General features: G+C 39.6%; 1 protein-coding gene and 1 pseudogene across 1 annotated transcript; both read right to left on the reverse strand.

Annotated features, from left to right (window-relative positions):
- Window positions 1-20,066: 20,066 nt before the first annotated feature.
- Window positions 20,067-20,969, reverse strand: LOC149155896 (CAAX prenyl protease 1 homolog pseudogene; annotated as a pseudogene).
- Window positions 20,970-21,499: 530 nt separating this feature from the next.
- Window positions 21,500-21,916, reverse strand: LOC149155897 (eukaryotic peptide chain release factor GTP-binding subunit-like). Its single transcript, XM_089444563.1, has one exon. It carries the CDS (start codon window positions 21,914-21,916, stop codon window positions 21,500-21,502), a length of 417 nt encoding a protein of 138 aa, XP_089300689.1.
- Between the last annotated feature and the right edge of the window lie 3,468 nt (window positions 21,917-25,384).

Genomic DNA, 25,384 nt, shown 5'->3' on the forward strand with positions numbered 1-25,384 from the left:
TCAATTAGTTATGTATGGGCTAATGGGTGTCATTTCTTATTTTGTATATCATTGATGTAGCCCCACTACATTGGGTGCATGATGTAAACTTGGATTCATAGAAGTCTTGGTTGATGATAGGTGTATAGGATTCATATGTCAGCCTCGTGTACTTATCACAACCATGTATTTTCTCCATGAAGCATTGTACATCATTGAAATTTGGATTTACTTAGTGGATATGTTTCTATAACAACAAAGAGAATATTTTTACAACCCCATTACATGCTTAGGGGGGAGCATGTTTAGGTTGAGGGGTTGTATGGTATATATATAGGAGTCTAGGACTAAAGGCTAGAAATGAGAATGGAGATGGCATCTGCGTGTCATGGGATTGCAAATAGTGTGATAGTGGGGTTATTCTCTATGCATTCGGCTACCCAATCTAGCTCGAAGAAGGTTTCGGATTGCATCATGAAGTTACATGCCATAGATCCTGATGGGAATCGGTATGTGATCGTGGGACTGATCAGCCACACGTTACTGAAAAACCTTGTGAACAGTAGCCTCAATGATCCTGAATCCCACCGTCTCAAGGACACCGCGGTCTGTTCCAGCGAATGCGAGCAGGTATTTGGGTCCTAATACTTTTTTTCTTTCATAGATATGATATTTATCAAGTTTCTCAAGCCCCATGGCAATTGCGGTATCAGCTGCTCACAAGGAGAAAAGCATGCAGAGACGATGAAGTACAGACTGGGCAAGGGAAGTTGATCCCCTGGGTAGAAACCAAATGCAGCAAATGGAAGGGTTTTTTTACTGTATGCTACTATGGGGGCCTATATTTGACATATCTCTCTTCTGGGAGAAGGGGTAACCACAAATCTATTGTTTTTTATGAAGAAATGAGCAATAATGATGGGTCCTCTGCAGATCCATCAGTAAGCTACGAGAAAACTTATGTTTCTGGTAAGGATGTAGATTTCCAAATTTTTAAACAAATACCAACAGGAAGATCAATCATCGTATGGACTCGAATGGATTCGTAGGTGAGAGATATGAAAATGGCGGTTTATAAAAAAAATGGTATTCCAACAAAACTGCAAAACTTGATCTATGTGGGCATATCCATGTAGGACCAAAGGCGCATACAATAGAACAAAATTCCTCGATCATCATCAACCTAAAGTTGTAGGGGGGTTTAGCAGGAACTAATATCCCCAAGGGCCCGTGGTTAGCCAAAGGAAAAAACAATGGATCCGTGTCATTCAAAGATGCCCTCAAAGGAAAGGTTGCAGCATTAGGTAAACTTTAACAAACCCTCAATATTCTTGGGCCCTATATTGTAGAGCAGATGAATGATATTCTAGAAATGACAATAGACCTAATAGATATCAATAATATATGTACATCATATCAATCACAGGTAATCATTTGCAGGTTCAACGGTTTCTGGCCAAAACCTATTGATATTTTTCAGTGGATCTTTACGAATTAGATGGTAAACTGTGAGATTCACTTATTCTCGAACGGTTTCTTCATAGTTAAATTTGAATCATCAGAGATCATAGATCAAGTTTTAGATGAGGTTCCTTGGTTCTGGGGAAACACAAGATTATTTATCACTCCATGGTTCCCATATTTTAATGCTAATAGAATGACGTTCTTTGGAATTCTAGTCTGATTAACATTGCATAACTTACCCCTTCACTTATGGCACCCAAAATTACTGGAAGGAATTGGCAACATGTGGCGGAGATACATCAAGGTGGATACACAAAGGACTGAAGAAGTAATTTATACTTTTGCCAAGATATGTGTTGAGGTATACCTTAGTAAAGGACTACCTGATCGTATCCTTTTGACACACAACAACCTGTGTTAGACCCAGTTCTTAGATTATGACAACGCTTCATTTAGATGTCGTGTTTTTCTTCAAACTGGACATCTACAAACCACATGTCCTTTGGAAAAGAAAGATCCCAGGAGGAAAAAAAAACTTTTCAAAAATCCAAAGGGATGACATTTCCCAACACCAAAACCCAATGAAGAAGAGGAAGAGGAGGAATTGGGATCCCCCATCACTGATGAAATCCCAAATCTACAGATATCTTCAATGAAACAAGGGGATCAACTTTGAAAAACCCAATAGCAGAAGGTCACTCAGACCCAGAAATTTCGAAGGAGAAGGAGATAGTAGGATTCAAACGTCCTTATATATCTAAGAGTTCAAACTCAGATAAGGAACATCTTAGGCATACAGAAGAGAAACAACTAATTATTGTAACGACCACTCCTAATCAAGGAGTATGGCAAAAAGTAGAAAATAATAAAGGGAGAAAAGGGTGACCAAGATTTTTTTGCTTAGCCACATTTTTATTTTTTATTTTGTAGTTTTTTTGGCTCTGATTCTATGGGCACTAGATTTTTGAGTGGTGAAACTTGGGATAGTAAGGGAATGTATTATGTTCATCTACTTATGTAACTTTTTATAATTAATAGAAAAGTTATGATTTTTCCACGGAAAAATATATAGGAGTCTAAGGGGTCACAATATAATCTAAGCCTACATAACAATAATAATGTAAGGGAACAAAAATGACAATAGTGGGCTTCTATGGGGCACAAAATAACAATATGGGGGTTACATGGGCACAACAATAAGAATAGGGGGGATACACTAGTATTATAGGGACCTAACATGCCCCTCCCCTTCAAAAAAAAAAATTTCCTTAATGCTTGACTAGTTATGGATGCTTCTTTATAAAATTATCATCCTCCCATATGGAATCTTCAATTGGTAAGTTCTTCCACTTAATGAGATACTTTGAAATTGATCAATTCTATAGCTGTCGGGTTCTATTTTTTGTGGCTGCTTCAGGCTCAAACATGTTCTTTCCTTCTTCGTCAAGTTTTGGAAACATTTTTTGAACTAGAACCTTGTCACCTATAACCTTATTTAAGCATGAAACATGGAAAACTAGGTGTACTCAGGAAGATGCAATAAACTCCAATTTCTATGCCATAATACCAATCTTTTGCAACACCTTGTAAGGACCATAGTACTTGGGTGATAATTTCTTAACCTTCTTAGCTTGCTTGAGAGACATTTGTTTGTATGGTTGTCGTAAAAATACCCAGTCACCTACATCAAAACTTCTTTCACTGTGATGTTGATATGCCTGTTGTTTCATTCGATTTTGTGCTAGAGTGAGGTTATCCTTTAAGAGTTGGAGAACTTGTTGTTGATGCTCGATGTGATCTTCCACTGCTTGAACCTTAGAATTTTCTCTTAAATATGATGTGATGGACGGTGGTTTATATCCATAAAGTGCCATAAATGGGGTCATTTTTGTTGCAGTATGGAAGGAAGTGTTATACCACCATTCAGCTAGAGGTAACCACTTAACCCATTGTGTTTGTTTACCAAATAGAAAGAAACAAATATATCCTCCCAAACATTTGTTTACTATCTCAGTTTTCCCATTAGATTGAAGATGATAAGATGAGCTATTAGCTAATTGAGTACCAATACAAGAAAACAATTATGTCTAAAAATTTCTAGTGAAAGTGGGATATCTGTCACTTACTATAATATTTAGATTTCCATGAAGCTTTTGAATTGTTTCCATAAATACAGTAGCAACTATATTGGCTTTAAAGGATAGGATAATGCACAAAAGTGTGCATACTTGGTAAGTCTATCTACTACCACCAGTCTATCTACTACCACCATTATGACACTCTTTCCTTCCGACTTGGGTAAACCTGTGATAAAATCCATTGATACCTCTTCCCAACGCTAACTTGGAATGGATAAAGGTTGTAATAGATCTGGGGTCTTAATTGTGTCAACTTTATTTTCTTAGCAAACCAAAATTCTGCCACAAACTTCTTAATATCAGATCTAAGGCCATCCCCAAAAAAATCCTTCATGACCCTATGGTAAGTTTTTAAAAATCTTGAGTGCCCTCCTAAGGGAGAGGTGTGCAATTCCAAAAGAATCTTTTGTTTGAGTTGGGAATTCTTACAAACATATAAGTGATATTTGTACCATAATGAATCATTTGTCCAGCTAAATGTATCAGATGTATTGGGATCTTGTTGCAACTTTTGAATGAGTGACCATACCTCTTCATCATTTTTCCATTCATTCCCCGCTTCCGTTATCCACTCAGGTTGGATAATATAAATGGCATAAATAAATGCTTCCACATCTTCATCCTTTCTTGAGAGTGTATCTACAACAACATTTTTCTTCCCTTTTTTGTATATGATTTCAAAGTCATAACCCAACATCTTTGTCACCCATTTTTGCTACCCTTTTGAAGATAATATTTGTTCCAAAAAGTATTTAATACTATCATGATATGTTTTTACCTTGAAGTGTCTTCCCATTAGGTAATGTCGCCATTTATTTAGTGCATGTAGTATTCCCAACATTTCCTTCTCATAAATAGGTTTATGTAAATACTTTCCTTTGATTGGATTACTTTCAAAAGCAATGGGTGGGTCTTCCTTCTTGCATTCAAACAACACAAATTCCATTTCTTGAAGCACCGCATTCCACAATAAAATATTTTGTGAAGTCTGGCGTAGCTAAGACTAGTGCTTGGCACATTTCCTCTTTAAGATGTTCAAAGGACTTTGTTGCTTTTGGAGTCCAATAAAATGCATCTTTCTTCAGTAATGATGTTAGAGGTGCCACTATTCTCCCATAATTCTAAACAAACCTGCGATAATGCCCTGTCAACCCGAGAAATCCTTGAAGATGCTTTATGGTTATGGGGATTTTCCATTCCTTAATGGATTTAATTTTTTTAGGGTCTACCTTAACACCCTCATGAGATAAAATATGACCCAAATATTCCACCTCCTATACTCCAAAGAAACGTTTGGAGGTTGTTTGAACCCCTAGTGAGCATAATTGTGCAATTATGCTTTGTGGTTATTCCTTTACAAAAAATTTCATGCCATTAGAGTTGATTATCTTTCCTGGTTTCCCTGCAATACCCCTTAATTAAACTTCCTTTCCTTCCCAAAAATATTTCAAGAAAAGTTCTTGAAAATTGAAAGTTATCATCCCCAAAGATTGTAACCATTGGACTCCTAGTACAACATTAGCACCACCCATTGGAATGGAAAGAATTGGACTATGAAATATATATTCCCCCATGGTTATCTTTATATTATGGCACTTTACAGAGAAAATTATAGTTCCTCCATTTGCAACCATCACTTGACACTCTAGTGTTGGATATACAATGAATGAAATTATGGGTACAATCGGAATCAATCAGCACCTTTTTCTTCTTGATATATCCTTCTATCTTGATAGTTTGAGTAGTGGTAATTCCTACCAATAAATTACAATATATGGTCAGATTCATTTCTTCTTTCTCTTGGGTTGGTTCCTGGTGTATATCCTCCTCTTTTGTTGTTTCTTTTTCCTTTTCTTCCTCCTCCTCACAATCTATGTAGAATAATTTCTTCTTGGCATACTGATGACCTTTAGTGTATTTGATATCACAACTATAACAAAGAAATTTTGATCATTTTTCCTCCAATTTTTGTGTTTTCAACCTTGTAGGTTGTGGAAGACTAGGAGCAGCAACACTTCCATCTTTATAGTTGTAAGTGGTAGACTTCTTTGTTGCCATAATTTTTCTTTCAACTTTTCTTTCCACCCTGAATGCCTTCTCCAATGAATCAGGTTCCCAAAGGCAAACCTCGTGTTGGAAGTTATCTTTTAAATTCCCTTTGAAGAAATCAATCCTATGCCCCTCTAGAATATCGGTTACCCTAATATTCAATTTTTGGAAGTCTTCATTGTGCTCTGCTATTAAACCCTTTTGTTCGATATTTATCATTTGGCTAAAGAAGGTGTTTCTCTATCTTCATAATGTGCTATCATTTCCTTCGTAAAAAATTGACCAAGTGATAAGTGGTTTATGGGAACAAATCCATCTATACCATACAAACCGATTGGGTTCTAAATATAAATATGCAATATGTGCCTTTTGTGAGGGTTGCACATCTTGTAGATCAAAGTATTGCTCCATCTGTAGTATCCAAGTTACCAGGTCCTTTCATTCAAAATTCCACATATTTATCTTTGGAATGTGGTGATTCTTAAACCCCAAATTGGAGTCTCTAAAATCATAATCCATATTCCTTTTTTTCTCATCATGATTTTCATGGATAACCTTGTCACCCCTGGGAAGCCTTTCTTCTAGAAACTTTGCCAAACCTTCCTTCAACCCCTCTATCCTGACATTCATCATTGCTTCCATGGATTCTTTTAAAAAATCATTCAAAACTCCCATGTCCCTTTTTATACCATCTATCTTAACATTCATCATGGCTTCTGTTAGAGCCTAGATTTGCCTCAGGCTGAAAAGACAAGGTTCTAGGTCCACATCAAACCACACTCAGCCTCGTCAATCTCAGCGAAAGATAATCAATGGGGCTTGAGATGACTAAATAACAAACTAATTTTAGGCTAGGTATGAAGTGCAAAGGATTTGATTTGAGGTTTTGAGGGTTTTGTTGGAAAAAAGGGACAGGAAAATTTTGGGTCCGGGCATGAGGCCTAGTTTTTGCAGAGTTCTGATTGGGGTGTTACACAAAAATATCATCACCATGATTATTTGCAGTCAATATGGGTCTATCATCACTTGTACTATCCTCCTAAGCAAGTCTCAGACCTCAGCTCTTCAAGTAAAGCTTTGAAAATGAGAGAAAGACATTGAAAATCAATGAAACTCTGGTTCCGCACTTTCTCTCACTGTCACCTACTATCCCGCACCTTCTGTTTACAAAAACTGTAGACCTACCCGCTCTGTCCCTAAAGGAGTGGGTGCGGACCCCTGTGAAAGTCAAAAGGTGCAAGTTTTATCTTAAAAAACTCACTTTGGGTTAATTCTAGAGGATTCTAGAAGGAATTTTGACGTGGATTGTTCGCTCTGAGGTGGTTCATGCATCCCAAAAGAGAAGGAGCTAATCCCTTGATGAGAGGAGATATCCCTTTGAAGGAGGGCTTTATCCATTTGAAGGAGGACCTAGTAACCTCCCTCCATTGCACTATAAATTCAGGCATTGGGCTGGTTGCTGGGGAGGTTAGAAGTTGAACATTTTTGATGGTAAATGCCGGTGAAATCAAGACTTCCTAGTTGAGCTTAAGAGGAGAGATCACATACCTTTTTGGCTTCATTGGGGAGTGAGTGAAACTTTTCAAAGTAGAGGAGACTTCTTGCTGGACCCTGGGAGGAGCTTGTACAGTGTCAAGGCAAAGGTTGTAAAGTTCTTCTTCTTTTGAATTAATACAATCAAACTCATTTTTCTCAACAAGTATCTCATGTTATTTGTTTCATGGACTCCTTGACTTTCATGTTAAATATGTTTTATGATATTGGCTTTTCAGGTGCTATTTAATTTGTTTTCCTTGTTTGTGTTTGCAGATTCGCGACAAAGGAGCTCATTTGGATCAAAGGAGCGAGGGCATCCACAAACTTGCGTTGGACCTAAGGTAGGCCCTAAAAACACATGTTTGCCATTGTTTATTAAAGCATATTTAGAGAAAGATAGTGTCTGGTTGGTTTGCTTGTCATTAGGTCTTCTTTAGATTCTAGGAAGGTCTATCTTGTCCGCAAGATCGCCTTATTCCGTGTGACAAAATGGCGACTCCGTTGGGGATATGATTGTTTTCCTTGTTTTTACTTTGACCTGAGAAACTATGTTTTTGTTTCTGTTTTTGGCTTGTTGTGTGTAAAATTGGGTAGAGTTTATAGATCCAGGGTTATTTTTCGTTTTTCATAGCTTTGGGAGAGGACCGCACCCTAGCCTTTTGACACAGTGCGTACCTATCCGCAGCTTTGCTTTTAGCACAGAGCGGGACCGCACCTGTGTCAACTGTGGGCCTGCGGACCCTGTCAAAATTTTGAAAAACCTAAGATTCCCCCTGTTAGTCAGCTTAGTTTTTGTTTAGAAATTGTTATCCACTGCCCAGACCTGCATGTAACTTGTCAGAAGCTTTCCTTAGGTTGATTTCATTAGTGTTAGGGTTTTAGGTGAAATTCCTAGGAGTTTTGCTTGTTGGGTTTGTTTTTCATTTTGGTTGTGTAGTGGCTCTGAGCTTAGAAGCTGTAGGGACCTCAGATCACCTTGGTGTCTACCAGCCTTCTTATGGGTCTGACCATTTATGAAATCTCCCCTTGTTGAGGAATCCGCTTTGAGTTTTCTCTTTACAAAACTTCGAAAAGCTTGTGTTTAAAAGTTTGGATTTTCATTTTCAAAAAGAAAACAAAATTGGTTGTTCTTGACTGATTTGTGATTCTGCATAAATTGGTCCTTAGCTTACATCTAGCTAAGTAAAACATCCTTAAAAAAGACGTCTAGTAGGCTTTGACTTCAAATAGGTTTTTATAATTTATAGATCTCAAAGTTAGTCATTTGCATAGTTTTGAGTGTTTTATAAAAAATAAAAATAAAAAATCTCCTTTGGAAAAAAGTTTGTTTTTTGTAGTGGTTGAGTGCTTTGAAACGAAAAAGGGAAATTTTTGTGAAATAACTAGTTGTCTCGTTTTGAGTGCATTGGAAAAGGAAAAAGCTCTTCTTTTAATTTGTTTGATTGAGAAAGATTTGTGTTTACAAAGTATTTGCATTCTCAAACTCTTTCTTAGTTAGAAGTTCATCGAAGAGAAAAAGATTGTTTAAATCATCTTAGGTGCATTTTTAGTGATTTTGAGTCGAGTCTTCATACCACGAGTTTCATCTCTGCACCTTTTGACTTAAACAAAAACCAATAAAAAATAACGCTTAAAGTAAAATTCATCTAGTAACATTTTTATTTCTAGGGCTCTCATACACCAACTTAGCTTAGGCTAGTGTCTTGGAGTAGGAGAGTAATTAACTCTCCAAGACAGTAAAAACAAACAAGTAGTTGTATCTTGTGGTAGGGAAGAAATCCAATTGCTGCATTTATGCTCTGGGAAAGCTCCTCTTAAAGGAGAAGCACGAGATCGTGTCCGAACCAGTGTGGGAATCAATCCTTCCTCATTGGGAACGACGCCAGATATTCACGTATTAAAAACGGTAAACCTCGGATTAACCATTGTCGAGGAGCCTGGGGTCACTTGTTGGTAAACCTTGGATTATGTCAAGGAGCCTTCAAGGGGATTGAGCTTGCTACTCTGCCCTTGCGTGCATATCGGATCGTAGACTGTTCCCCTAGGTATATTTGTTTCAGTTGGTAACCTTAGTGGCCATATTATTTAGGATTCTTCCTAAGGTGACAGTGGTGGGAAGATCCCATTGTACCTGGAGCAGACGTCGGCTAGACTCACTTGGATTTTCTGGGGGGTTCTCTTCACTCGAGACGGTTAATTGGAGGAACTTGTGCCAGTCTATTCATTAAGCAGGTTGCCGGGGTAACTGTTCCAACCGCCATTTCTGTATTGAACTCTGCGACGTTGGATTTCATCACCAACTAGTGTTTTCAGTACGGAAAGTTACTGTTTGTGTGTGTTTGATCTCCTAGATTCTTTAGGCGTGTGATTCAAATTTGTTTGGTTCTTTAGAGACTTTAGGTGCTTTTCATTGAGATTTTACTTTGTTTGCGTGTGAAGTAGTTAAAAGTTTTTAACTGTGGCTGAATTACCAAGGCAGTCCCGTAGACTTCGGGGCCAACCTCCTAAGTTTGTAAACATGGCTGAGTTACTGAGGAAGTCCCGTAGACTTCGAGGCCAACCTCCTGAGGAAGTACCGAGCCAACTTTAAGGCTTGAAAGTCCTTGTAACTCCTAGAGACAGTAGAGTTGGGTCACCTGAAGAAGGAGAATCTTCTTTGATAGTACATCCTGATTTTCAACCGTTAGTGGCAGATTATAATCCACAGTCAGTGTCTGTTTCCGAAGTTACTGGTAGCTTTTCATCTACTAGTGATATAGGTGAAGAACCCGAAATATCCGAGCCTGACAGTGAATTTGCTGCTACTCCGACATCGGGGTTTGTTTCTCCAGCTTCTAGTGGTCCTGGTTCACCTAGGGTAGAAAGCGTAATCACCCAAGATCTTCCTTCTGGACTTATTGCTATTGAAGAACTTGCTACTCCGGAAGAAGAAGTAGGCATCCCTATCCCTGAAAATCAACCTGTTATTGAGCTAAGGGAGCATGAATCAATTTTTTACAGTCCACCTAGGAGCAGTACTTGGTATCTTTCTTTGACTAATTTCTTAGAAAACCCAGGGTTAAGTTTTTCACCACCTCGCGCTCCTTATCACCCAACACCTAGAGGTTATTATCCTTCGTTAAATATGTCGAATCAGTCATCCATGTTTACTCAATCGCCCGAATCCTTTTTGTACGGCGGTCCTTCTGTTCCCTCCGGGTATCAGTCACTTTCTGGTACTTTTTCGGGAGCATCTCCTCAACCCATTAAGCAAGGGTTATTAACTGGAAGCAATGGTACTAAGCCGTTGAGCGTAGAAGACATTCTTATGATGTCAGGTTCTATTCCCAATCCTCAACCTCAAGGTGGCCAGTTACCACCTGGGGGGCAGCCTCAATTCTCGCCTGGGGGGCAACCTCAAGGTACACAATTTGCATCTGGGGGGCAACCTCAAGGACAGTACATACCTACGGGACAGTACGTTCCTCAAGGTCAACCTTAGACTCAATATGTACCCCAAGGTCAACTTCAGTATCAATTTATACCTCAAGGTCAACCCCAGTATCAGTACGTGCCTCAAGGGTATCAACCCCAAGGTCAGTACTCGAACCAAGGTTTCCAACCACCCTCCGGTCAAACGTATGTTCAAGGAATGAGAAATGTACCTTTCAATTATCAATCCTACCCTCAACCCGGTTATGGTCCTCAGTATTCTCAACCTGTTATGGGTCAGTACCCCGGAATGAATATAGTGTGGGATCCATCGCAAACTCAACAGGTGTTGCAGCCAAATGTACAGTTGTCATCTCAAACTGGACAACCCTTAGTTTCTGGTACACCCCAGCAACCAGTCCAGTCTAACATTCAAACTTCTGTACCTTTGGTAGTTTCTCAGCCTGGGCCTAGTACGCCTTGTACTCCGCCTCAAACGACTGCTACAATTGCCGCAACATCTGTTCAATCTACCCCACCTACTTCTGGAGTATCGACAGCTCCGGTTTCTACTGTTCCTGTATCTACTCCTCAGACATCTTTACCACCGTCTGGATCTACGATTCAAACTTCGGTTCAGATGCCTGTAGGACAACCTGGTTCAAGTACGGTTGTCACAAGTCAACCACAATTTACTTATCAACCGTACCAGGGACAGTACCAATTCGGTCCTGCTGTGCAGCAGCCAGTCTATCAGTATCAACCGTACCCTGGGTACACTTATCAACAACCTCAACAACCCCAGTACGGTCCGGTTAATCCTGGTTTTCCGGGAGGATACAATATCCCAAACGCAATTCCTATTCCTAGTTATCCTGGATATCCTCCTCCTGGGGCTGGTCTCATGACCCAAATTTTAGGGATCCTAATCGGCAGTTACCGTTTATCGCAACTTTGGACTTACCTGACTTGTCGCGCCTAACAAACGATCCCATTAATTATCTTCCGTTTTGGCTGCCAATGCCGAATAAGTTGCCCAGTGACATTCCTAAGTTCGAAGGTAAATCAGGAGAGGACCCGTCGAACCATGTGATGACTTACCACCTTTGGTGTGCGTCTAACTCCATTTCAGATGATTCAATCCGTCTTAGACTTTTCCAGCGCACTCTAATTGGTCTCGCGGCCAAGTGGTACATTGAGTTACCGCGAGGCACTTTTTATAATTTTAGTCAGTTAGCTACCTCGTTTTTAACTCATTTTTAGTTGCCAGTCTGATATGACAATGGCGCGGAATTGTTAACTTTGTTAAAACAATCGACATCCACTTACATTTCAGATCATATTCATGAGTGGAGACATCGACGGCGTTTAGTGAAGGTGTTTATTCCGGATCAGATCTTGGCCGAGTGGTTTGTAAAATCTTTGTTGCCAAAGATCACTAAAGATGTAGCTAAAGCCGGAGTTGTTACTGAGGAGCAAGTGATTGCTCAAGCACAGTACCTTGACTTGGTCTATACTCAGTCAGGTATGTTACACGCGAAAATCCCTGATCTTCCCAAGAAAAATCAAATCGCTGCAGCTCCTTCGGGATCTCATGCCGCCGATGGTATGATTGGCACGGTTAACACTAAAAGTAAGAAGAAGTCTTCCAAGAATTCTTCTCCTATCATAACCTTACCTGATTCCCCAACAGGAGATTCTTCTGTAGAGATTTCCGCTGATATTCACGTTGTAGAGTCATCTACAGCCAAATCAAAATCCGGTGGGAAGAAGAAAGGAAAGAAGAAGAATAAAACGGACAAAAATTCAAAGGAGAAACCTGAAAAATCGGAATCCAATTATGAAAAGTGCAAACCTCGTTATCCTTGTCTCATTTGTGACGATGAACATTTTACAAGAGACTGCCCTCATCGTGCAGAGGTTGCAAAGATTGTCAAAGGTTCCCAAACTCCTGCTGTTTTGAAGGATCCTTATCCAGCTCAAGACAGTAAGATGATAGGTTCATCCTCGAGTGCCAATGAAGAACCCATACTGATGATGTCCCATGTTAGGATTGCGACTCGATCGTAAGATTATGGTAGTAAAAGTGTTGTTGATGGTAAAGAAGCAGAATCTTCTCATTCTAATCCATCAACCTCAGTTCCCAGTTCCGATCCACTACAAATCGAGAAACCTAATCCAGACTTGGTAATCAAATCGCCCGCCAAGGGTATACTTCGAAAGTCCGCTTTCAATCCACATGTGAGAGCGGCTCAGAATTATAACATTGTTGAAGATTTAGCTGTTTCACCCTCAGCAATGTCGGCTTTGGAAGTGCTGCAATCATGTCCAGCGCAACGTAAATTACTTTTGTTGGCTATCGGAGCTGTTGACGTTCAGGACTCGAACCTAATAATTTTCGATCTAGAAAATAGTACACTGCATTTGCCTCATCAAATGGCTTTCCAGATTCCAGTGATAGTCAAAAACAGGCCTATTCATCGGACTGTAATTGATGAGGGAGCCTCAACGTGTATTATGTCGATACAGTGTTGGAGATCGCTTGGTTCTCCTTCGCTAAATCAATCCCCGACGATTCTAAAGGCCTTCGATGGCCGTGGGTTTCATCCTTTTGGCATTCTACAGGATTTGCCTATAGGGGTTGAAGGAAAAACCGTTAGTCTAGATGTGGAGGTGGTTGATGCCCCTCTAGATTACAACCTTCTCTTGGGTCGAAGTTGGTCTTACGCTATGATAGCGGTCGTTTCATCGGTCTTTCGAGTAATAAAATTTCCACATAATGGAAAGATCATAACCATAGACCAGCTGGCTTACTTTTCATCCAACCCAGCCTCTTCTGAGAGTATTCAGCATGTCGGTAAAACAACTATCCCATATAAGGATGTTGGAGTAGGACTAGTTAAAGATGCCGGTTTACTGGGAACTTTTCCTTTTCCTCCGATCAACGCATCGTCTTCATTTGCAACCATTCATATGATTACATCAGACACCATTGTTTATGATGATCCTTGGATCATTCCTTCTGAATCTGAGATAGACTCATTTGGTAATGCCATGCCTTTGAGTCCATATGAAATTGCCTATGAAGCCGTGCAGTCTTTTGCCGACCCATCTTCAACCGAAATTGACTTCATGAATGTGGTCCGTGAGGAATCACTTTTCACATCAACCTCGGATTTAATCACGTTTTCTGAACTTGTTCACTCTGACGAGCAAATTTGTGAAATCCTATGTGTAGATGATTTACCATGGGAAGATCTCCATCACAGATCTTCATTTTTACCCGAGAATGATCGTTTTGAAAATGATTTCTCATCAATTTTTACGACTGAATATGTCAAGGAACCTCAGAATCCAATGAAACATCCCGATTCAGAGTTAAATTTGGGAAACATTTCTCAAACTATTCCTATTGACATTTCGGTTAAGCCCGGAATTGTTGAGAACATTCATATAGGTGCCTCGTGTACAGATGACGAGATTCAACTATATAAGGCCCTATTTCGAGAATTCCGTGACGTGTTTGCCTGGTCCTATGAGGAAATGCCAGGAATTGATCCCGCAATTGTTGTTCATGAGATCAAGACTTACCCAGACGCTAAACCCATCCGGCAATGTTTGCGTCAGATTCACCCAAGAAAAGTTGCTGCAATTAAAGCAGAAGTTGAAAAATTATTAAAAGCAGGTTTCATTTATCCAATCCCATTAACGGATTGGGTATCAAATATTGTTCCGGTTAACAAAAAGCAGGGAACAATAAGAATATGCATCGATTATAGGGACATTAATCGAGCCTGTCCAAAGGACAATTACCCAACTCCCTATATTGATCAAATTATTGATGATTGTACCGGTAGCGAAATATTCTCCTTCATGGATGGTTTTTCCGGATACAATCAAATCAATATTCTACCTGTCGATCAACCAAAAACGGCTTTCATTTGTCCATGGGGGACATTTGCTTATTGCAAGTTACCTTTTGGGCTCAAGAATGCCGGAGCAACTTTTCAAAGGGCCATGTCTTATGCGTTTCATGACATCAAGCACACTGTGCAACTGTATCTCGATGACTTGCCCGCTCATTCATTACATCGAGCTGATCACCTCGTCCATTTACGAGCAATCTTTATGAGGTGTAGGCATTATCGGATTCGGTTGAACCCACTGTTACAGGGAAAAGTGTCTATATAGAACTGCTCTATCCCACTAAGGTGTGACAGCTGCCTTAGAAACAAACAGAGAAAATCTACTTTCGATTTTCCTTTATGAATTTAGATAGAGAGGAACAGAAAGACCAACCTCTGTCTTGCGCTAATCTCCTGATTTGATTCCTCTCTTCTTTGATAGTCTTTAGCTACCTGCTCCCTTGCACGCCCAGCTTCACAAAGTACCTGTAAGATCACAGAAGCATAGCACTATACAAAGACATGGATCTATAATCATAAACAATCTAGGATCAGATGTAAATTGACCATACAAATGTAGCAAGCATCAATGACACAAAAGCATGGAGGAAAACTTGAATAGATTTTATTGATAAACAAGAAAAGAGCCAAGAGGAGTTACAACCAGTGGTTCTGACCCAGCATCAACCTCCCAGCAAAGAAGCCCCTCTTTACCTCAAACAAAGCTTAGATCACCCAACAATCTGATGTTTGTCTCAAGAAACCAACAACAATTCCTTACAATATGCAAAATTCCAGCCTCTGGATCTCTGGGATGAGGGATCCATATATAGATGTTTGTAATGGAGATGAGTCAGCTCATGATTTGATTAGTGTCTTCCCTCTAAAGTTCTTGTTTCCACTTGGAGATTAATGGTCTCTTACTCATCCTTGGTCGAATTCAGTGAGGCAAGTGTCACAGGAGAAGATTCTGGAAGCTTCCATTGCCTCTCCACCTCGCGGAATGACACTGCCATTTGTCATTTCTCACCCATCACACCCCACAAAAGGGATTTTCGAAATGAAACGCACCCACACAGTGTATTTAGGTGAGATGCAACGCACTTAGCCAGTGGAGCAGCTGAAATGATCCTGTTTTGACCAATTCTGAGCAGTTTTTCATGGAAAACTTCTGGGAGAAGCTGTAATCTGTTGACCTTGTTCCTTTAGGGGTTAGAACAACACTTTTAAGGACTTAGGAGCCCTTGATTTATGGACATTTCATGCTTGGGGTTGTAGGGCCCAAAAATGTCTATAACAGTTGCCCCCTAAAACATGAGGTCGTTAATCTTTTGATGTTGGGTGAAATGCTTTATTATGAGGATCCGAAGTTCTTTCAATGCTGGGAGGAGACCTGTAATAAGATACAATACAATACATTATCTTCATAATATTTTCATGATATAGCTAAGGCGGTCATTCCCATGCTCAGCTTTATAAATTCATTTTCATGTACATAGGACAGACAATCGTCTGAGTGTAGACTGATGATTCTGATAGAGCCATCATCCTTTTGATTGGATGATTATCTGTGCAGCAATGATGTACATTTGATGTCTTTACTTCCCTTAATATATATCGTAGCCCGGATGGATGAAACTAGATCCGGGGTCTTCAATCTCATTCGATCTTCACTCGAAGTACAAGTCGATCCATGTGAAAGTTGTTCTGGAGTCGAACATGGAAAGACATCGCTTGATTACCAGTCAATGATGTAAACTATTAACAAGCGCGAGAGGAATCACCGATAATGATAATGACCCTCAAGGTACTGCAGTACAATTCACGTGGTGTGAATAAAGGACTTGGCGTCGAACACCACGCAAAATCTTTCGGTCGAAGGCCATTGATGTAAACCTGTCGCCAGAAGTGAGAAACTTGCCATTGAGGCATGCAAGCTTCAAAGTACTGAATGGGGTGTTCCTAGATCAACTTCTTGGATAATGAGCTGATGTCGACAAGAAGTGATCCGTCACAGGAGGGCCTTAATGAATCCCACATACGGAACGGAGCAAATGATTTTAATGGAGGTGAAAACGATCTGGTGATATAAGGTTCAGGGTGGCGGTCATGAAAGAATGTAGTATAAATGTATGGTAGTGGGTGAGACACAGGTGAACTCTCTGAATGACTTCTCTTGAACATATCGGCGACACTGATGTGATGGATTGGTAGCATTAACCCCAAATGTGGATGGTATCATGGGACCATGGTGATGTGACCGGTGAATGAAACAACCCAACCTGACTTGGACACGGAGTGGAAGTGTCATGTTCAAGACCGACTTGCTACCAACAAAGTTTCTTCAAGTTTCCTTCCCAATTTTCCCCAGTCATTGCTGACCAGTACCTCTTTATTTTTGTCAAGCTTGAGGAGGATAACATATGCTTGTTCTATAATTTGCCCTTCGGACAAACCCATCGCTATGTTTTAACGAGCCTAGCGATAGTGAAACTCGTTCTCGTCTATAGATAAGTTTGTCGCTATTAATATTTTAACGAGTTTAACGACAAAGATAACTCAGTCCCTTTCAATTTTAGAGAGTCTGAAAAGGAACGTAAAGGAAACTCCAAAATTCCTTTTTTGTCATCTAATCCCTTAAGTCTGAAAAAGTATAAAACAATACAAAAGGGATGAATTTTCGATACTTTTAACGAGCCGAACAAAACAAGCGCTCGATCTTTTTGTGTAATAATCTCTCAGGTCCAAAAAGATTAAAGTCTAGAGGAGAGATAGCACTTCCGGTCCCTTTAACGAGCTAGAGAGGCCAATGGCTCGGCAATCTTTTCATATTTTACGAGTCAGTTGAAAAGAGCTTAAAGGAGACTCGTTTTTTGAGGAACGAGTGATAAAATGTGTAGCAGCTGATTCTAGGTAAGGTTTGGAATTTTCCAATCACGGCAGTGTCACAAGGATGGCTACTGAGATCACTCTTCGCAGCTGTTCCTCAAAATGGGTAAACAATCAAATGGGGGTGAATGATCGGCCAATGCAAAAGTGGAGGTGACGGTGCAAACACGACCAAGGCTTTAATGGCTGAAGTACTACATTCACGATAGTTATTTACCAGGGAATAGTTCATTTTTTAACGAGCTTAACCGCGGGGGGAAACATTTGCTCATGGCTTATGTTTATTTTTTAACGAGCTTGAACTATGTGCTAAAACTGCTCAATTAATCCAGTCGTGTGATAAGAATGTCTCATATAAAACGGCAAATTTAGAGTTTTGCCCCACATCCTTTCTTTATGCAAGTTAGGAAACGACCAATCCAAAAAACAGATAAATAATCGCTCTTTGCTTGCACTCCAAAAGGTTTGCATGCCCCCAGGTATAAAACAGAGTTTCAAGGTCACCTTTTATTCGAGCTGACAAAACATTTGTTTTATCAGGAAAGGTATACCTCTTTCAGGCTACCCAAAGATTGTTCTATTCACAGCGCAAACAAAACACTTCTTCGGCGATGTCTACCGAAATAGACAAAGGTGAGTGGAGGAGGTTACTCCACTCACGTAACTTTGACAAGAGAATCTTGTTCTAGAATAACCCCCTCTTCCAATCACAGACGGGAGTACAGACTAGTCATATTTTCTCGCGGAAACCTACCCTATACCCGAAGTTTTCCTGTCGAAGCAGACCAGGGTTCATTCCCCCTGGGTTTCAGTCATGTCCCCCCGAATCACTCGCGCTCATCGGGTGGACGGACTGGAGATTGAGACATTTCTTGTGTGAAAAGACCATTTAGGGATGGTATATGACTATTTGCTCTGTATGATCCGAGAAATGAAAGTTGGTCTACGAGCTTGACCACTCTTCCTTCGTGCGGAAAACACATTACTCTAAAGAGTGAGAAAACAATTGCTCCCATGCAATAAATATAGTCTCGTCCAAGGAGTAGATTGTAATTTAGGGGTCCTTGAACTACCATCACATTCATGTGAACGGTTTTCCCTCTCAATGTTATGGGCACATTAGGGAGGATCCCTAACGGTCGACTGGTTCCTTTATCAAAGCCTGTTAGATTTCTCATCTCAGGCAAAAGCGATGGCGAACCAAGCGCTTTCCAAGCAGTTGAGGAAAGGATACTCACAGAAGCCCCCTCATCTATGATGGTACCAGCTGTTATCTCAAAATCAGGCCCTGGAAGGCTGCTGACCAGGAAGACTTCAAGTAACTATTTCAGACCAATCTTTTGACTAAGGCTTAGCCTCCTTAGCCTGAGAGGGCTCTCTCAAAGGGTTATTGATTTTGACTATGAGTAAGATGGCTAACTCTTGTAAAGTAAACTTAACAAATATGAAGGCTGGACAAACATTACATAGGTTTCCATTGGGCTTATGGAGTCAATCATACTTCAGTAAACAATGACACTGCTTTTACATAGAAGTCAGGGCATGTGGCATTTAGATGCTCAAAACACAATTCATAGAAAACCACAGTTTACAAATACACACAGGAAGTCAGAGCAGCATAAGTGAATTCTGAGTGATTGTGTATTTATACAACTGTAAAAACATCAAGGACAAAGTAAAACCACACATCTTGAACATAAAAATACTGTATGAATCCTGAGAAGAAAAGCAGCAAATTATATTACTGAAACTGAGTTTTTACACAAGCCAAAACAATCCTCTGTTTTATCAAATATCCAACCCCCATTACATAGATGTTCCAGCTATATATAGAAAATCCTTATTCTAACTACTTCGAGCTTCCTCCTCCAACATGAGGGGAACTCGAATTCTGCCTATGATGACACCTATCTGCTTTACAACAAACTATTAAATACAATTAGTGCTAACTGGAGTTCTAAAGAGTTCTAATTTGACTATGACTCTAACTCTATCTTCTTCGTAGAATGATTCCTTCTTGTTCTTTGACACTTGGACTCCTTGCAGTTTGGCTGAGCTGGATGTTAAATGCGCCATATTGACCTTGAACGCTGAATCCTTTACTGCCCCATAGTATTAGGAGATGTCCCCTGCTTCTCGGCTTCTGTTTTCATTAATTTGCTCAAATATATATAACAGCATGTTTCTTAGTCTTTAATAATCCAAGGTATGGAACGCTGCCATGTTTCTGATGTGCTATAGGCTGTATTGATGATGTGTCATCCACTATTTTAAAAACCAAAGAGAAAACGCATTCACGCTGTCTGATGCATGCTTCAATTCTTTTATGATATGACAAAATGCCACGTCCTTAATACGATGTCCACCGTTTTCATATGTGTAAGCAAAAGTTCTTGCAAGCTATCTTGATCTTGTTGAAAGCTGATGGCTTCAGATGATTCCTTATAGACATACCCCTTTTCAAAATTCCCGCTTGTATTTCAAAACCGGTTGACTGAGATTAGATTGTGTAGCTTCAGCAGTTTCGCAGCGTGCTACGAAACTGCTGTACATTAATCATCTTCAGCAGTTTCGTAGCGCGCTACGAAACTGCTGTACATTAATCATCTTCAGCAGTTTCGTAGCGTGCTACGAAACTGCTGTGTGATTCCAAAAACACAGTTTCAACCCAAAACTTTGAAATTGTCTGGGTTGATCAGGTGGAAAATAAGGAGCCGGCGGGCAATCTGGAGAACATTTCCTCCTCATTTTTTCACTGCTGAATCCAGGTGTCATATATCACTATACGCTTGTTCTTGTAAAATCCATACATGTATGCGTTGCTGTGTGTCAATCTTGTTGAACCATCAATCACAAATAGCTTCTTCAACGGAAACTTTAGAGACGATGCTAGCCTTTCAATATTCAACCTAAGTTCCCCTTCCGGAAGAGGAGTGAACTTGTTGAAGAGAGGAGCTATAAGAATAGAATATAAAGACATCATCACTAGTGACAGTATAAGCATGAAGGCCCGAAGGTATATTGCTAAATATGAACCTCCTTTCTGCACAATTATGATTATTGCTGAAACAATTGGTGGCCCAAGTAAAACTGAAAAGCCCAGACCCACAACCATATCTCTGAGAAAAAGCCAAATCGTTTGTTTATTGAATCCATGCCGAGCCTCAATGACAAAAGTTGAATACAGTGAAAAAGGAAGATCTATCAACTGAGACCAAAGAGTAACAGCTGCTAAACATATGAGTGTATGAATGATTTCATTATGAGGATCTAAGCCCAAGTTTGCAACTACAACTTCTGATTTCTGCCAAAGGAATGGTAATGCTCGAAGAAGTAAAATTGTTGAATCTCCTATGATGGTCACTGTTGCGTGAACAAAGTGGAAGCGGCTTTTATCAATGCTGTAAGCTTGAGATTTTTCAAACTTATCCTAACTCACCACTCCTTTTAAAGGCTTAGTCAGATAAGGAAGCTTAAGTGACGTATGTTGCCTCAAGTCAAGGTATGTCTCAATGAAGTACATGAAGATCATGAAACCAACAACAGCTTCCAAATAGGGAAACGCCATTTTTTAGACCAATCCAAGACAAGCCTCGCCTCGCCTGTAGCGAATAAAGGGCCAACTAGTAAAAGAATGGGATGCAGTAGACCTGATCTCCAGTTGAGTTGAGTGCCGGGGAAGCCGCGATACTAAGGTAATACAGGGGTCAATATAAAGGCATGATGCAATTCCTCCATTAGTTCATAAAAAGGGCAATTTCTCCCTTGCATTATTCTTCATTTGAAGACAGTTCTGGTCATAAAGATTACTGACATCATGTTCACCTTGCATCTGAAAATCGAAACGATTTCACGGGTTGCCTCACATAATCTGTGCAGAAAGATGAATTAAAAAATCCCTCGAGGCCCCACTCATTCTATTAGTGCATATGGAATAATTGCCGAGGGATAGTCTTAGTGAATTTCCGTCAGTTATTCATGTTATTCAGGAGCTTTACAACTTCTCCAATTGCGACTATTTTACCTTCATCCCGAAGTGTGAACCTTCCAAGTTGAGGAAAATCAGAGAACTTCTCAACACAGATAGTGTCATTTACCTGAATGCGACACAACACAACTGCTCCAGTCTTAACAAAAAGACATTTCTTTTTCATTGGCTTTTTCGTCCTTGGATCCATCTGCTCTTAACAGCTCCATTATCTCACATTCCTCAACAACAGAATGAATATGCAGTACAGCTTTATAACCAGCAGTAAATATTGCTTTATGTTCCAGTAGTTCTAATATCTGTAATTGAGCCTCAAACTCCAGCACTGCTTGAATTGGATTTGAAATGGAAGACAAAACAAAACCTGTAGAGATGTCATCTTCTTCAACACCAGATAATTTCACCCTAACATTTTCTCCAGGCCTTGCATACTTTATTTCATCACTTTCACGATAAACAGCTACAACTTTCTCGTGAACCTTATTTGGCGTTATAGTTAAGTTGTCTCCTTTCCTTACAGTGCCTGACTCTGTTTTTCCCATAACCACAGTTCCCATATCCTTGAATCTATCTATTAATGGCATCCTGAAAGGACCTTTAGGATCTCTTGGAGGTAACCTGAATGCAACGATTACTATGGGATTGTCAATGAAGGAGTTGTTCCATCAACTTGAATAGCATCAATGACCTCTCCAAAAGTTGGCTGTTGAGCACATCCACAAGAATCCATTATAGTCCTCCACATCATACAACAGAGTGTCCTTTATAGGCACATATCCTGCATCCCTAGACAACTTCTCTAATATTGCATAGATATCCTTTGTTTGAGAGTGCGTTCGGTCTCCTATGACAGAAGTATGCACTGTGTTTTTAATCTCAATCCAGCTCTGATAGAGAAGAAACACGGGACTTCCATCCACAAGAACCCTTTGAGAAATTTTTTAAAAAATGAATGTTCAGGATTTAAAACATTTTTCTTCAGTGATAACAGTGGCTCCACTTGGGATAGTGTGCCCTTGTGGTACACTAAGAACTAGTAGGTCCAGTGCTTTGTCCTTTTTATAACAAACATGGATTTGCTTGACAAACATCCCCTTCAAGCTTCTTGGGCCTTCACCTCGGGCTTAAGCTTGATGATCACTGTAGGAGAAAGGAATCTACATCTACTAAAAAAAAAAAAATGCTCAGTCAACCTTGAGCTTATTTGCATTTTCCTACCTACCTACCCTATCCATTTCAAACTTCTTTCAGCTCAATCAATGTGAGATTTCCAATGTAGCCAATCATTTGTCTTATCTGATATTGGAGTTTTTTGACTGTATCGAAGTTCAGAGCCACTATGATATTGTGATGACCACTGCCACTGAAATTGCCTCTGATCTTCATAGAAAAGCTGAAACACTGGAGAGTAAAACTCTTCCATGTATTCAGCTATAGGATCCCATAATTCATGATCAGCTTGATGATTCTTGTAACTTTCTGGCTGTGCAAACTGATCTTCAACAACAGTGTACTCTTCCTCAATTGTAAAAGAGAAAGGAAGCAACACTCTCTCCTTGTGTTCTATCATAAAAACCTTTTGAAAAGAATGATCATCATAACACTCTTCATTTTCAGGCCACTGATTCTCAACCACACAAGACCCCTTTGATGTGCTATCCAATTTGCTATTTGACAAGCTATCCAACTGCTTTTCTGAATCATTCCAACAAACAATGGAATTTTCCTCATTTTTATCATCATTCTTTGGTGTAAGCTGCTGCAAGAAATTACAAAAATGAACAATCTTTTCCTCTGCCTGAGGGTCATAAAAAATTTCTTCCAACATTTCTTCTTGGTGTTTGTAATCATGTTCATTTTGATAATGATCCGAAGACTGACAAGTCTACTGCATCTCTACATCAATATCAGAGGATTGAACATGGTTTTCACAAGTAAACCCCAGCTGATCTTCATGCTGTGTTTCATGAGATATTATACCTTCTTCTTGGTGCTGAAATGCATTGTTATGAAGAGCCTCTAAAATTTCTTCATTCGTAAATTCATCATCATCATAACAATATTCCAAGTACTGAATAAGACTTAAAGACTGTCTACAGCAATCTTTAAGCAGCAATAAAGAAGGATAACATTCTTTATACATCTCATAAAATTCATCATGAAAACTAGCAAGCGAATATATTGAACCATTTTCCAAACCTTTATACCAAGACCATGCTTTTCCTTCTAAAGTGGTCATAAACATCTTCATGAGACAATCTTCAGGGAAATGAACCTTAAGACTGCGTACATGTATATGGAATTTAACCAAATGGAGAGCAGCATTATCCTTCTTTTCATCTTTGAATATTGGAAGATCATCTAACCAATCAACCTCTGGCATAGGATTTGGAAAACCAGGGATATGAGACCAATTCATAGGAGCATAACTGGCATTCATTCTTGCAGTGGAATTCATCTTGAAACTTCATCAAGCTACTGATCTTCTAGCAGTGGAGTCACCTTCTAATTTGTTATTTGATGTGTGGAGTCGCCAAGGTAGTTTTGCAACCTCAAAAAGATGTCTGAGCTCCTGCTACCTTCAAAAGTTCAGCCATTGATTTCGGGAATGAATAATCTTCAGACTCCCGGCAGACGCACCAAAATGTTATCTCAAAATCAGGCCCTAGAAGGCTGCTGACCAGGAAGACTTCAAGTAACTATTTCAGACCAATCTTTTGACTAAGGCTTAGCCTCCTTAGCCTGAGAGGGCTCTCTCAAAGGGTTATTGATTTTGACTATGAGTAAGATGGCTAACTCTTGTAAAGTAAACTTAACAAATATGAAGGCTGGACAAACATTACATAGGTTTCCATTGGGCTTATGGAGTCAATCATACTTCAGTAAACAATGACACTGCTTTTACATAGAAGTCAGGGCATGTGGCATTTAGATGCTCAAAACACAATTCATAGAAAACCACAGTTTACAAATACACATAGGAATTCAGAGCAGCATAAGTGAATTCTGAGTGATTGTGTATTTATACAACTGTAAAAACATCAAGGACAAAGTAAAACCACACATCTTGAACATAAAAATACTGTATGAATCCTGAGAAGAAAAACAGCAAATTATATTACTGAAACTGAGTTTTTACACAAGCCAAAACAATCCTCTGTTTTATCAAATATCCAACCCCCATTACATAGATGTTCCAGCTATATATAGAAAATCATTATTCTAACTACTTCGAGCTTCCTCCTCCAACATGAGGGGAACTCGAATTCTGCCTATGATGACACCTATCTGCTTTACAACAAACTATTAAATATAATTAGTGCTAACTGGAGTTCTAAAGAATTCTAATTTGACTATGACTCTAACTCTATCTTCTTCGTAGAATGATTCCTTCTTGTTCTTTGACACTTGGACTCCTTGCAGTTTGGCTGAGCTGGATGTTAAATGCGCCATATTGACCTTGAACGCTGAATCCTTTACTGCCCCGTAGTATTAGGAGATGTCCCCTGCTTCTCGGCTTCTGTTTTCATTAATTTGCTCAAATATATATAACAGCATGTTTCTTAGTCTTTAATAATCCAAGGTATGGAACGCTACCATGTTTCTGATGTGCTGTAGGCTGTATTGATGATGTGTCATCCACTATTTTAAAAACCAAAGAGAAAACGCATTCAAGCTGTCTGATGCATGCTTCAATTCTTTTATGATATGACAAAATGCCACGTCCTTAATACGCTGTCCACCGTTTTCATATGTTTAAGCAAAAGTTCTTGCAAGCTGTCTTGATCTTGTTGAAAGCTGATGGCTTCAGATGATTCCTTGTAGACATACCCCTTTTCAAAATTCCCACTTGTATTTCAAAACTGGTTGACTGAGATTAGATTGTGTAGCTTCAGCAGTTTCGTAGCGTGCTACGAAACTGCTGTACATTAATCATCTTCAGCAGTTTCGTAGCGCGCTACGAAACTGCTGTGTGATTCCAAAAACACAGTTTCAACCCAAAACTTTGAAATTGTCTGGGTTGA

Source organism: Pinus tabuliformis, chromosome 9, assembly GCF_031772625.1.
Source record: "Pinus tabuliformis cultivar Carrire ecotype Pingquan chromosome 9, CPIR1, whole genome shotgun sequence".
Lineage (NCBI taxonomy): Eukaryota > Viridiplantae > Streptophyta > Pinopsida > Pinales > Pinaceae > Pinus > Pinus tabuliformis.